We start from the raw sequence: 15,312 nt of genomic DNA on the forward strand, positions 1-15,312 counted from the left end.
GTTTTTTGAAAAACCCCAACAACTGAACTATTCATATATCTCCTAAGACTTTCTGTGTGAACTCTATACCCATCACCACCTCTCTTGCGCCAATTACATCTTCTGTTCATTTTAAATCTTCCACCTTACCAGACCAAAGCTGTTCCATATCATTACATTTCCTCTGCATCGAGTATACCTCCAGCATCTTTTCAATTGCACTACATCTTTCATATCTTTGCCACCTCAAACTTACACCCAACATCCATCCATTCATAATCTGTTTTCTTTTGCCCATTTAATCTTTTATTTTTAGTTGCAAGTTTCAAATATGGCTTTTTCATTTATTGTCTGTTAAGACCCCCAACCTAGATTCATCTTGTCACTGTTGTAGGCAACACTGGTATTTGGTGTGTACTATCTAAGGATACTGACCTCCAACTGACCGCTTGTATATTGTCTGTTTCATAAATGACAGATTCCAATGTACACTGTTGTACATCTGGGCATTCATATTTTTCTATTCTGGTTAGATCTTGTCTGCCATTTTCGCTTGACACAGTAGTGGACAACTTTGTATTAAATCTTCGGTTTCTTAGAAGTTTGACACATGGAATAAACCTCATATGCACAAAAGCATGACCTATTTTTAAGGAAGCTGTTTTGTTTCAATCATTGGGCCGATAATGAATTTTTCAGATAACAGTAACTTTCATTATAAGGAAAGACAATGTAGTTGTTTTTTCTTCTTTCAGATGCAGCATAGCTATTGTCAGGGCAGCAATGTAATAATTATCAGTTATATGTGTGAAAAGGATAAAAACAAAGAAAACCTAAGGCAATGTGCAAAACAGCTGTTTTTCTACCTGTCTTTTCACTGTTCCAGTTTTTGCCAGTTGAACAAAGGCGAGACAGATGCTCTGATGATCACAGAGAGATGGATTTTTAGAATGTGCCAGAGATTTAAAAAATAGATAACAGAAAAGGATTGGCAGTGAAATACTAAATGCATTATGTCTGTTATAAAGGCAAGGTGTTAAGTTAGTTATAAAGCAGACCTAAACCTTAGATGTAACTTTAATTTTATTCATTCGCTTTTTTGCACAGAAAGGAGGCTTTGCTTTGCCACAGTTACAGAGAAAAAAAGATCTACTGGGTTTACAATGTGTAGGCTAGGTTCAAACTTGTGTGGGTTGGGAATGCTTGAAAAATCACGTGTGCTCCCACCCTCAGGCAAAATGTGTTGCTCTTCAGCAGACAAGTAAGGGTGCCATTGATTCTTAATGGCACTCCCACAAATCAGCAAATGTGGTGTATTTTCGCATTCACCAAATCACGTGGTGCTATGACACCATACAACTTGGTGCGGCACAATTTTTACAAAAGATTTGGTGCACATTCCTACAACAGAATCCAGGTACAGTGATCTTATCCTTAGGAATCAAATGTGTAACCCACCCCCCCAAGCTTAGAATTGTCACAATTCACATTTTGTTGGTAGTGAGACTTTCCTTAGTTCGACACTGGATTTCTAACTACATACACAATACCTCAGAGGTGATTAGAATGGTTCAAACTCATCACACATATATGAAGTAATGTTCATGCTATAGCAATGTGGCAACCTTCGGTTGAGTGGTTTACCAATTATATGATTTCTTGAACACTCAATTGTCATCTTTATCAGTGATGTTCTTGCACATACCCGTTGTACCATTTATAGACTGTGACCTTATTGATGCTTTCCTCATTAATACATGCTCTGAACACCTTTTGTTCTGTTTTTATATTGTTGAGAAATTTTTAATAGAGAAATATTGAACAAAAATAAAGTTGGGGACATCTTTCCCCGCATTTCTTGCAGGTACAGCAGCCCATTCAAATGAATGGACTGCTGTACCAATGACGTGTGCATGCAAATATACCACACATGTGAACGCAAGCTTACCCCTTCCTGTAATGGCCTGACTGAAAGTACCTTGGTCATCTTTTTGGGAGCATTCCCTGGGCAGATTAAGCTGCTCCCAACAGTGCCTACATAATTCTGGTGGTATCATTAATATAACTTGATGGTAGCATCACCTCTGCAACTTCTGCTTGAGTAAAGTAAATAAGGAATGACAATCAATGGAGGTTCTTCTCCCACTAGAATCAATAACAGGGCGGCCACTCGCACATTAACACAATTATAGGTGGCCCTTCTCCCACTAACATCAATATAAAGGAACTATTCTTCCACTTGCCACCAATATACGGAGGTATTTACAATAAGCAAAAATGGAAAGGGTGATTCTACATGGACTGCCAGTGTAATAGGGTTGTGATGCTCTGGCATCCTAAGTCAGCATCTCATGGGTTAAATATTTAATCATCACTGGGGTTATAGCCACATTATGCAAATAGTATTTAACATCACATGTTAAATACAGGGTATATGCTTAATTAGGATGTACGCACAGCAGGAGATGTTTAGCTGAAGCCTTTTCCCAGAAGTACTGTATGCAGGGAAGCGGTCTCATTTAATCACCCCCGGAGAGGCCTTTTGCATCTTATCTATTGATATGAATTTTATTGGTACAGTTTAAAATCATGGTTCTAAAAAGTTTATTACCTTCCATACCTAGCACAACACAGTTATGATAACTAATACAAACCATTGGTAGCACAGACAGAGTGTGAATATGCCATAAAACCTTGAAATAAGGGAACTTTGATAAATCAATTTAGTTTCTAATAGCTATCCATGTATGGTCTCTAAATATAAATAAATAAGTGCCACAATTGTGACGCTCAATTACATATCTGTATCACATAACTGCACTAATGCATTGGTTTAATGTCTTAACCTATGTCTGAACATGTCAATCAGGCTAGAACCACCTACAGTAACAATAACAGCAGCAGCGCTTTATCCACTAGTGTAAAGTTTGATGCCAAAAATGTAATGTCCATATATTCTTGGAGTCAAGTTACTGACTAAAGTCATTGTCCAATTTTATTCTGGCCCCTAAAACAACCATGTTTTTTATTTTTTCTTCTGTAATTTTTGTATATATACACTTACCTTTTCTGGAAGATTACACATAAAATGAATATGTTGGGTTTTGATTGCTCTAAATGAAGCACAAATTCAAACAGCATGAGCTTGATGTTGTTAAGTGTCTGCACTAACCACGTAGGTGAAATGACTGGGTAATATAAACTTTTAACTTGCTTGTTAATGAAGCGCATGTGCTAAAACCTGTAAATAGCTGGCTATCCTCTAGACAGCAGAGTTTCTGACTTAAATTGTCAGGAGTATGGGTCTCTGAAATTGTGCCAGGATCAGGGGTGGGCAGGAGGAGCAGCTGCCCTGGATGCAGTTGGGAATTTGGAGGTTTGTGCTAGAAGGGATGATTTAGAGGGGGATTTGTACTAGGAGGGCAGATTTGGGTTAGTAGGGATTATTGGGGGGATGTGTGCTAGGAGAGGAAACTAGGAGGAGGATTAGTGCTAGGACAGGAGATTTGGGGGGATTTGCGCAGGGAGAGGGGGATTTGGAAGGGGGATTTATGCTCAGATGGGAAGTTTGAGGGGTAAAGGATTTGTGCTAGGAGGAGGGAGCAGATTTGAGCTGGGAGGGGGGGGGGTTTCTACTGGAAGAGAGTACCTTTATTTTATGTTAGGGGGAAATTTAACTTGCAGAGGGAATTTTTGCTTAGGGGGTAAGTGTGAAGATTAGTATAATTTTTTTGGCTGGGGAGAAGGGGGGTATATGTGTGTTTCTGTTGGTTATTTTTTTAAATAACCCTAAAATAACAGAATGACTCCAGGTTGCCATATTGCATTGAATTTTTACAGAAAATGACAGTTCTGCACATGGAAAAGCTTTTTCAAAACATTTGATTATAATAGGGCTTGAGTAGCAATTGTATAAAAAAAAAATAGAAAAGCAAATATGTATATATTTTTATGTGCTATTTTTTTCCCCCAAGAAAGTGGAGTTTCTTTAAGCATTACTTATGTGGAACCTGTTCCCTTTTTAATTGTGTCATTTTTATAATTTTGTATAATAAAAATTGAGGAATCTTTAAAAAAATGTCTTATGTGTGACACCTAACAAGTCCCAATCTAATGTTTAGATTTGATTATATATTTTGGGCATGTGGTGCATTAGAAGCCATTTCAAAAACACATCTGGTTTTTGCAGTATGTCATTAATCTTCCTTGTAAATGATGGTGTGTTTTAGTGGGGGTGGTGATAGGAAAATACTTCTATTTTTCAAGATGGCAGAGAAGCATAATGAAAGCTAAACTTTAGGTTGGAACACAAAATACCCTTGCAGTGACCCCCACACCCCCTGCAATGCAAGAGGTATGTGTTCATTTTGTCTAGGGATACTGTAATAAAGAGAAAAATTTCCCTTTTGCAGAGTTAATAGCCCTGCATTGTGTGTGATGATGTCGAGACCAACCACAGGTCCAAGCTTTTGGGGGCATTGGGTAGATAGAGCCTTTTCCTCTACCCTCTTTAACCCTTGCAGTGCAGGGACCCCAATGCAAGGCTATGTTTGTGCTCCAGCCTGGTGTTCAACTTCAATAAAGACACATATATATTTATTTACATGGAGAATCACTCATATATTACCTGATTCAAATGCACCCCCAATGACTGAATCTAGTTTTATATATTACAAAAACAATGTAAACACATATTTATTGCAATATCTCATCTGGACAGGACAGTCTGAGTCCCATGGCATTATGCAGAAGTCATTAATCTCATATAGTCTCCTTTCTTTCCTACATTTGCAAACATCAATCAAACCAGTATTTATATTTTTGCCTGACAGTTTCACGATTATATGCAGAATAGGTTCCAGTTACTTCAAGGCCAACAAGCCTACACAATATATTTTACACATTACAAGTTTGCCCTTTGGTTTCCTCCTAGTTATTGGTATTTATAGGACAGTCACGGTCATAAATGTGTGCTTTATTTTTCCTCTTTATTGAAATATACAGTGTATTCATAAGGTATTCAAACCCCTTCACTTTTTTAAATTTTGTTATGTTGCAGATTGATACTATAGTTGTTTAAATTCATTTTTTCTCAATCTATACTCAGTACCCCATATTGACAATATGAAAACATAATTTTAGAAATGTTTGAAATGTATGAAAAAAGAAAATCTGAAATATCATGTTGGCATAAGTGTTCAAACCCTTTGCAACAACACTTTTGATAGTTGCTGAGATGTTTCTGCACCTTGATTGGAGTCCACCTGTGGTAAATTAAATTGATTGGACTTAATTTGGAAAGACACGCACCTCTCTATATAAGGCCTCACAGATGACAATGCATACTGTATTACAGCAAAAGCCAATATGCCAAAGGAACTGCCTACAGAGCTCAGACAGGATTATTGCAAGGCACAGATCTGGGGAAGGCTACAAAAGAATTTCTGCTGCCCTAAAGATTCCACAGTGGCATCCATAATTCTCAAATGGAAGAAGTTTGGCACAGCAAGGACTCTTCCAAGTGCTGGTCGCTTGGCCAAACTGAACAATCCGGTGAAAAGGGCCTTAGTAATTGAGGTGACCAAGAACCTGATGGTCACTCTGACTGAGATTCCGAGGTCCTGTGTGAAGATGGGAAAAAGTTCCAGAAGGACAACCATCAATGCAGCCCTCCACCGATCTGGGCTTTATGGCAGAATGGCTAGATGGAAGACTCTCCTGAAAGCCCGGTTGGAGTTTGCAAAAAAAAGCACCTGAAGGAATCTCAGACAGTGAGAAACTAGATTCTCTGGTCTGATGAAACCAAGGTTGAACTGTTTGGCCTAAATTCTAAACATTATGTCTGGAGGAAATCAGGCACTGCTAATCACCTGCCCAATACCATCCCAAAAGTGAAGCATGGTGGTGGCTGCATCAGGGACTGGGAGACTGGTCAGGGTTGAGGGAAAGCTGAATGGAGCAAAATACAGAGACATCCTGAATGAAAACCTGTTCTATAGCACTCAGGACCTCAGTCTGGGTCACCTTCCAACATGACAACGATCCTAAGCACACTGCCAAGGCAACACAGGAGTGGCTTAGGCACAACTCTGTAAATGTTCTAGAGTGGCCCAGCCAGAGCCCTGACTTGAACCCTATTGAACATCTCTGGAGAGAACTGAAAATGGCTGTCCACTGATTGTCCCCATCCAACCTGACTGATCTTGAGGAATTGCAAAGAAGAATGGCAGAAAATCCCATAATCCAGATGTCCAGGTGTTCCATAGCAGGAAGGGCACACAAACATGCCCAAGCTCTTCCCTACTGATTAGACTATGAAGGTGCAGTAATGAGTCCATACTGTAATGTCCTATCAGCACAACAAGAAAGGTATAACAGACCTAGAATACCAAGCATGCCATTACAAACATTAGGTGACACCTGGTATCGTCACACTTCCATTCAATAGTGCCAAGTCCGTAAAAGTCATGCAAAAGAGAAGGATGGGGGTTATGTTTATTAACAGCAGTACTGCTTGCCGACAGAATTACCATTCCAACTATAGAAAGCCTTTCGTCAGTATGAAGAAATCTGCATTTGTATCAAATGAAATCAACATGCCATTCAAGACACATCATTTAATATTGGAATTCTGCAAGGTTCTGTGCTCTCAATGTAGTACATTTCCATGTCCTTAGATGACCATGCCCAGAGCCTTCTCCATGCAGCAGCATGCCATCTGAAAAGAACTCAGCCAAAACAGACTAGGCAAAATGAGAGGAGATACTATAAAATGCCTCTGACAGAAAGTGTTTGTTACAGAAAGCCTGAATATAGAAGAGACCTGATTTGAGTTTTTGTTTGTCATTTTGAATTTGACATCTTAGGTATCAGTAAGGGCCCATTCACAATAGTTCTTTGCAGTAGCATGTCTTAAATATGACATCACAATTGTCCTAGACAGCGCACCGAAACCCACTTGGTTCATAACGCACCGCAAGAGTAAGTGCAATAAAAAAAATGGTCTGGACACCATGATTTTAGGGCTTAACTCCAGGCAGATAATAAAAAGACAGGCATATAAAAAAAAAGACATAAACTAATGAATATCTGTATTCATTACTACATCATTTAACCACTTAAGCCCTGGAAGATTTTACTACTTTCATGACCAGGCCATATTTTTGCTATTTAGCACTGTGCTATTTTAACTGGCAATTGCGTGGCCATGCAACACTGTATGAAACCAAATATATATTATTTTTTTTTTCACAGATGGCTTTCTTTTGGGGGTATTTGATCACCACGGGGTTTTTTATTTTTTGCAATATCAACCAAAAAAAGTAAAAAATTTGGAAAAAAATATTATTTTACTTTCTGCTACAAAATGTATCCAAAAAAAATGTAAAAATCAAATTGATTGGTTTGTGTTAAAGTCATAGCGCCTACAAACTATGGTGTGTGTGTATATGTATGTATGTATGTATGTATGTATGTATGTGTGTGTGTATGTATGTATATATATATATATATATATATATATATATATATATTGTGACAGTGTGGTGATCTGTCACCCTGGATTCTCAACAAGGCAGGTTGAGGGGCTCCAGGGTAAAGGTTTGATACGGAGGAAAGTGGCTTTTCACTTTCCTCCTTTGTTTGTAAGGTCTGTTTTGGGATCTGGAGCCTGGAGATTTCAAAGAGATCTGGGAGGGATGAAATCTCCAATCCTGGGACCAGGTTTTGGGATAGGCCAGGAGACTGATTGCACAGGTGTGTGCAGGCCTTTAGAGAGAGTCAGGACCAGAGTTCTGGGCTCCACCCCGGCAGACGGGAGTCAGCAGGGCTCCACCCCGGCAGATAGGAGTCAGCACCGCTCCACCCCGGCAGATAGGAGTCAGGAGGGCTCCACCTCGGCAGACAAGAGGTCTCTGCCTTGGAGTCAGGTGGAAGCCAGACTAGCTGTGTGCTAGTGGCTATAATTTGGGAAGAGTCTGCAGGAGACAGACATTGAACTGTGTGTAAGCCAGGAGGCTGAATCGTTGTTTTGTTGGTGGATACCCCTGCGAGGGAAGCATTATGTTATGGGACATTTTCATTTAAATAAAAGTGGGCTAAAAAAGGCCTTGAAAAATAAGCGAGTAGCTGTGTGCGTTTTAAAAGCTCTACCACGTTGAAGCGAGTTCCCACAATATATATATATATATTAGGAAAAAATGTTTAGACTACGAATGGAAGTGATAAGCGACTTATTACGATAGTGTGGCAGGCAATCTAACACTGACGTTGGGGGAAACTGACTAACTGCCCCTGAAATTACCAGTGACATTAATACAGTGATCAGTGATAATACTATACACTCACTGTACTAATGACACTGGATGGGAAGGGGTTAACATCTAGGGAGGTCAGCCAGTTAAGTGTGTGCTTACCAATGTTTACTATGTGTGAATTGTGCTGCTTTTTACTAATGATCACATAGTTTCTCATCCCTGCTTTGTTCAGAGCTCTGTTTTGATTGTCACACATCACACAGAGCTACAGATCAGCACTGCAGCCATTGGCTGCAAGCACTGTTCAAATTTTCCAGCATGACAGTTCAACAGATGCAGTTGTTATACTGACTTCTGTTGAACAGACAGAGGTACACACACAATGAAATTAGTCCGGTTCCTGCTGAACCAACCAATTTTCAGTCCAAGTATACTCAGTTTAAGTAGGGTTAAGTGGGTTCAGGGTATAGATCTGCAATTAGCAAAGCTCATGCTATATGCAGAGACATCTGCAGAGGGACCACTGCTTCCACACAGAAAGCTAGGGTCCTTCTCTATAGAATGCTGGCAGGGGACAGACTTTTCTGCTCAGGCAGTAGCTGCTCTACAAAAAACGAACCTTAAGACTTTCAACACCGTTTTTGTTTTGATACACCTGGAATGTATTTCATTGATTTAAAACTGAAAGTTTGGGTGTTAAACACAGCACAACACATTGCACTTCAGTGTATTGTTGTGTCCTACAACATGAGTGCATTACCTATGTGTGTGGGGATGCCACCACAATGTACCACAATGCTTTATGCACTTCAAGCATCCAGGCATGTGAGGACAGAATGTTTTATTTTGTTTTATAAATACCTATGCAGTTTGCAGCTTTTCATCATTTCATCTACACACACACACACACATACAGTATTTATAAACAAAAAGGAAATTAAAGCATAAGCATATCTCTAACATATGGACATTCCCCCATCATGTCTTTTAATGCAATGTAGGCACCTATAATTAGTTGCAGAACATCTTGTAGATCATAAACCACAACTGGGTTTGTGTATTTTACAATTCTTTACTGATCAGATTAGACACCTATGTAGAAAAATCAGAGAATCACAAAATAGCATCTGATGCCACTAATCTGCCTATTGCCAGTGATTCAATCATTTTGTACTGTGAGCAAGTACTACACATTGATTCTAGCATTGAAGAGTAGGCACCATAAAATAAAGAAAGTGAAGAGAACACAAACAAAACAGATTTTTAGTGGAGTAAAGCTGGCCGTACACTAGTAGAATTTTGTTTGAATTTTTTTGTTTTAAGAACAATCATTCATTTTCACAGTCATTAGAGAGGTCAAATTAACATTTGTTTTTAACCACAATGATGAGAAAATTTGAAGAAACAGGATGGAAATTGTTTCTTGAATGAATGAATTTTGAACAGTGTATGTATTTTTTTTCATTCATGAAAATCCATTGATTCCAAAATCGAATGGTATAAGCAAATTAAATTTTGAAGTACTGTTGGACATTTTGTTGAGTAATCAAATGTCATGATTATTTTTGTATAATACGAAAGTAGTAGGTATATTATAGCATTCAATAAAGTATAAAATGTATTATAATAATTTTTAACAATTTAGTATAGAAAATAGTACATACAATGCAAATGAAAGTTTGTTTGAAAATATATTAATAGTGTATGGCCAATTTAAGGAGCAATTTGAGCTTTTAACATTGTCTTTATTTTACAGAAATTACCACCTGATATAAATAGAACTCTTTCCTGCTCTATCAAAAACTGCTAAAAAAAACTTGCTAGATAATAATCACCTGGGCTTAGGACACACAAATCAAAAGTACACACTCAATATTAAACAAAAAAGGCTGCTGCTCCTAAAAAGGTATAACCTTATCAACATAATACACAAAGTGACAGGAGTGCTGCCTCAATATATGTTACATAACAAAAAACAAATTTAAATAATAAAACACATAATCATTGATTATGAAATAAAGTCCTCAGTGTGAAATCAACAAGTGAGAAAAATTCCTTTCACATCCAGAAGGTGATAAGTGCCCCCTAATTCACCAACATCAATGGAGGACTCTTATGGTGAAATAAGAGTCATTCATGCTTTTGGTGTGCATAGGAAGTAATGATGGAGCTTATAGTCCTCCTGGGTAAGAATTGCTTGTCATCCCCAGTGATTCAGATATGGAGCTGGTAAAGTATATGCATGTAAGGAATGGAGAGAGGCACCCAAAGTAGTGTAATTTCGTTGATTAATAAATAAAAGCAGACATACTGGTATTGCATTCACATGTTTCCAGATACAATAGGCATGAATCTCCACATAAACAGTAGATCGCTAGTAATCCTCAGAACTCCTGAGCTAGTATCACCACATCCGTGTTTGACGCGTTTCGCCCCTCCCACTGGGCGTCCTCAGAGGCATTCCTTACATGCATATACGTTACCGGCTCCATATCTGAATCACTGGGGATGACCAGCAATTTTTAACCAGGGGGACTACAAGCTCCATCATGACTTCCTATGCCCCACCAAAAGCATGAATGACCCTTATTTCACCATAAGAGTCCATTGATGTTGGAGAGTTAGGGGGCACACATCTGGGGAGCACAGAGCACTTATCACCTTCTGGATGTGAAAGGATTTTTTTTCACTTGTTGATTTCACATTGAGGACTTTATTTCACAATCAACTATTATGTGTTTTATTATTTAAAATTGTTTTTTGTTATATAACATATATTAAGGCAGCGCTTCTGTCACTTTGTGTATTATGCTTAAAAAACTTGCCCCTTAGGACTGCTACAGACAATAGCACAAATGATTGAAGTAGGGTCAAAGCAGTGACAGAATAAAAGTGGGCTTTTATAACTGAAATCATGCCCATTTTGATGGTATTAGAAAATTAACTAAAAAAATCTTTTCTAACCTGCTGTTACACAGACCACATATCCAAACATGTCTACTCTATGGCATCCGCAGCAATCAAATAACTCCATAGTATGGGAGGGCTAAGATGATGGAGCTATGTCATTTTAAGGTGAGACAGCCATCTGGTTGAGATCCACACATCCTGCTATGTCCATTAGGGCTTGATGCAGAGTATTTCAGAGGGCAATCATTGGGGGATCCCACCACTCTTATACAACTGCAGGCAAGCCACTGTATATCAGTCATTGGGCAGAGCGTAGATAGATGATTATTAAGCCACTGAAAAATGCTGCCTGTCACAGCTTCATCCAGACATAGAAATTGACAGTTCTCTGATCAGTCTTGTTGCCATAACACCCGGTCACATCAAGCCCAACTTTGAAATTGTACAATGTACAGTGAAGTCGCAGGATTTCAAAGTCTGGTGAACTGCCAATTTCAGGTGTGATTTGCAAGACATCTGACACAGATGTCTATGCAAATCGCACCAAAAGTAGTGCATGTACTACTATGGAAATCAGTGCGGCTCCGACCAAGTCAGAACCGCTGTAATTGCACACAATAGGGTGTGACTTGGCATGCGACTTGCAAATTGCATGCCAATTTCGCATCCAGTGTGACCGGAGTGTTAGAGAGGGGGAATAGAAGACCAGTCTGCAAATTACCCATTTAAATTGGGGGTTGTGCTATAGAATCATATGATTTTTATTATTAAGGCTCTGGGTTTAGCTCCCTCTCTGGGTTGTTTGTATGGGGGGGGGGGGGGTATTTAATAACACAGTGAATCTTTAAAATCTTATTGTTTCTATCTGAATTTATGTATATTATTATATGTATGTTATTTTGTTACTACGGTCATACAAACAAAAGGCATGTTTATCCACAAGTCATAAATATAATAGAATACATTGAGAAAGCACCAGTTTTGGCAGGCCAGTTTCCTCTGAAATACTTTCGAATATTTTATGTAAGCCTCACAAAAGAAGAACAGTTATCATATGTTTCTGTAACCCAGCAAAGCATTAAAAGCAAGAGGCTTGTGATTTACATAACATCCAGATTACTAAGCAAAGCTCAGAAGTAGCGGCTGCCTAAAGCAGTGACAATGCATGCACTTCTCTCATGCCAAGGAATACAGATGCCCAAAGCTCCGCAAGCTGGTGGAAGCAAGGGAATGTCTGTAAATACCTACAAATATTTCTTATTTTCATAGACATCATGCAGCTTGAGAACGTGGGGATGCTCAATCAGCTTCAGGATAGCAATCTCTCTTTCCACCTGCCAGAGAAGAATTGAAGCACAGAAGTCAATGTAAGAGAAAATTGTAAGATGTACTTTAAAAAAAAAAAAAACCAATTCAATGTTTCCGGCATGTTGGAAAACAAATTTCTTCTTTATTGTAGAATAGAGCAGGAAATCATAAAATCACTTACTGTATATAAGCATATAAAAACCGAAATAAACAATCATAATAAAAGATAATCTGGTGTAAAAAAAACAAAAACATGCAAACAAAATAAATAGGTAAAAGACATTTAATGTCACTATGCTTTTCAAACCTAAATGGTCAGAGATATGTCTATCCTGTGGATTTGGTCACTGGGTTTATGCCATGATGGAATGGTACACGTGAATGTGTAACTAATGAGAACTTTTTTTTTTTTTTGCTAGAAAACTCTCATGGAAGTAAAGTTGGAACATATTTAGTAAAATCACAAAATAGTTATATGTAATGAAATGCATTGTCCAACAGATTCACCACCGTATAACCCTACCTAAAAGCTCACAAAGATAGTGTTATGCCCCCACAGAAACCTTTGTATGGAAATCAGATAATCTTTCTTTCATAATATCTTTATTAGAAAGGTTTAAGGATATACGACAAATAACATTACAGGAAGAAAATGATGAATAAAGAACATCAATGTAAAAAACCATCTGTTACACAGTCAAATATTCCTCAAGTAGACAGTAAGGTATTATTAACATCATAATATAGGTGCCATTGTGACAGAGTTCCCCTTGAGAGAAGGAAAAAAGATTCACCTGATAACATTCATACTTAAGAATCTCAGTGCACTTTCATTGTCACATACAAAACCATCTCCTCTCTGTCTGTTATGGTACCCCAAGGCTTCGTCCTTGGGCCCCTCCTATTCTCTCTCTATACCTCATCCCTGGCCAGTTGCTAACCCCCCATGGCTTCCAATACCACCTCTATGCCAATGACACCCAGAGCTATCTCTCAGCTCCTCAACTCACCCCCTCAATCTCCTCACGTATGAAAAATTTACTGAGCGACATATCAGTATGGATGTAACACCATTTCCTCAAACTCAATTTTTCTAACACAGAGTTTGTAATATTTCCTGCTCCGCGATCCACCCCCGAACACTTTACCATTGAGATCACAATCACTGGTCTCTCCACACATGCCAGGGTGCTAGGTATAAGCCTAGACTCTGACTTCTCCTTCGTCTCCTACATCCAATCAATAGTTAAATCTTGTAGCCTTAACCTCCGCAAAATTTCAAGAATTCACCGCTTCCTAATTAATGGCACAACAAAACAACGTATTCACTCTTTGGTTATTTCCTGCCCTGACCACTGCAACTCCATCCTCGCTGGTCATCTTTACACAGGCTATTCCCCCTTTAGTCTATCATAAATACTTTACTAACTGATCCGTGACTGCTGCTCCTCTCTGCCAATCCCTTCACTGGCTTCCATTACCCCAACGTATAAAATTCAAAATACTATCCACAATATACAAAGCTTTCACAACACTCCCCCCAACTACATCACCAACCTCATCTGCAGATATCACCCAAATTGTCCTCTCCGCTTCTCCCAAGACCTTCTGCTCTTTAGCTCCCTTCTTGTTACCTCCTCCCATGTTCCCCTCCAAGACTTCTACAGAGCCTCTCCCATCCTCTGGAACTCCATGCCCCAGTAGGTACAGTCAGCTCCTACTCTGTCTGCCTTTAGGCAATCCTTGAAAACTAATTTTATTTAGGGAAGCTTACCCCACCTCCACCTAAAAACTGTACTTACTCTAAGTCATCTCCATCAGATCATCCTCTGCAGCTATTACCTTTTGTACCACCTATTAATCCCTGTAAGCTCCATGATCAGGGCCTTCCTATTCCTTCTGTATTGAACTGTGCTGTAATTGCACTGTCCCCCTTTATATTGTAAAGCTTGTGGAAACTGGCACTATATAAATCCTGTATATTATCAATAATAATATGCGCTCTGAGAGCTTGAAGGGATATAGGATGAAAATGGTGCACAGAGCAGAACTTTATGTTAATGCATATCTCTATTACAGACCAAAAGGCCAGGCTAAAATGAGGGAGAGCTACTGAAGTAGCCATCATATTCAATGGCCAGTGCGAAGTGTACCCGAGGACAGAGCATGTGATGGTAGACAGAAGTAGGTCTCGAGGGGACAAAAAGAAAACGGGGTGGTCTGACATATACTGCAGACAATACCCTGTGGCTTAGTGAAGTAGGGCAAAAAGAGCTAGGAAGGAAAGAGGGGAAGAAGATAAGATGTGGGGGGGAGGGACAGTGTGGGGCGGGAAACCCTCCAGGGAGCTGATGACTGGCGTGGTGTATCAAACTCAGTATCTTATAATTCCAGAAAGCATGTGGGTGGTCGCATCAGTGGGAACTGATCCAAACATGGTTGCCAAATACATATAAATTGTGTGAGTATTGCTGTGAGATATCTATTAGCTAACATACCCGTCTTTTCACTTAATGGAACATAAAAACAGCATTTTCCATGCTTTAGCAATTGTCTGTTTTGTGGCCATAAAGCCCGAAAACACATTCCCTTTTTGTTATTCCTGATATGGCCTTATGTAATAAAGCTTTCCATGGGTCTTAACGTAGAATCGAGTGTAGGATCAAGTTGATCATGGCATAGACTAATCCATAGGCATTTAACTTTGGGACATATGTGTTTAATAGCACCTAGGTCTGAGCACCCCTGAAAGCATTGAGCAATGTAAGTGGGAACGTATCTTGCAATTCTCACTGGAGTGTAATACCAAAGGGACAGAAATCAAATATTCTTTCCATGAAATATGATTAACCTAATTGTA

The 15,312-nt window shown here is 38.9% G+C and overlaps 1 protein-coding gene across 3 annotated transcripts in view; it reads right to left on the reverse strand.

Annotated features, from left to right (window-relative positions):
* LOC149451183 (serine/threonine-protein kinase BRSK2-like) overlaps positions 1–15,312 on the reverse strand; it is a 425,864-nt gene that overhangs the window by 158,837 nt on the left and 251,715 nt on the right. For 2 of the 3 annotated variants that reach the window (XM_089691016.1, XM_089691015.1), the window contains exon 3: positions 12,393–12,478. In XM_089691016.1, coding sequence (XP_089547142.1) covers positions 12,393–12,478 — 86 coding nt within the window. Of the gene's footprint in view, positions 1–12,388; positions 12,479–15,312 lie in introns of all 3 variants that reach the window. The other variant, XM_089691017.1, reaches the window with a different exon arrangement.

The sequence above is a fragment of the Staurois parvus genome, unplaced genomic scaffold, assembly GCF_062004578.1.
Source record: "Staurois parvus isolate SC_StPar_1 unplaced genomic scaffold, SC_StPar_1.0 ptg000548l, whole genome shotgun sequence".
Lineage (NCBI taxonomy): Eukaryota > Metazoa > Chordata > Amphibia > Anura > Ranidae > Staurois > Staurois parvus.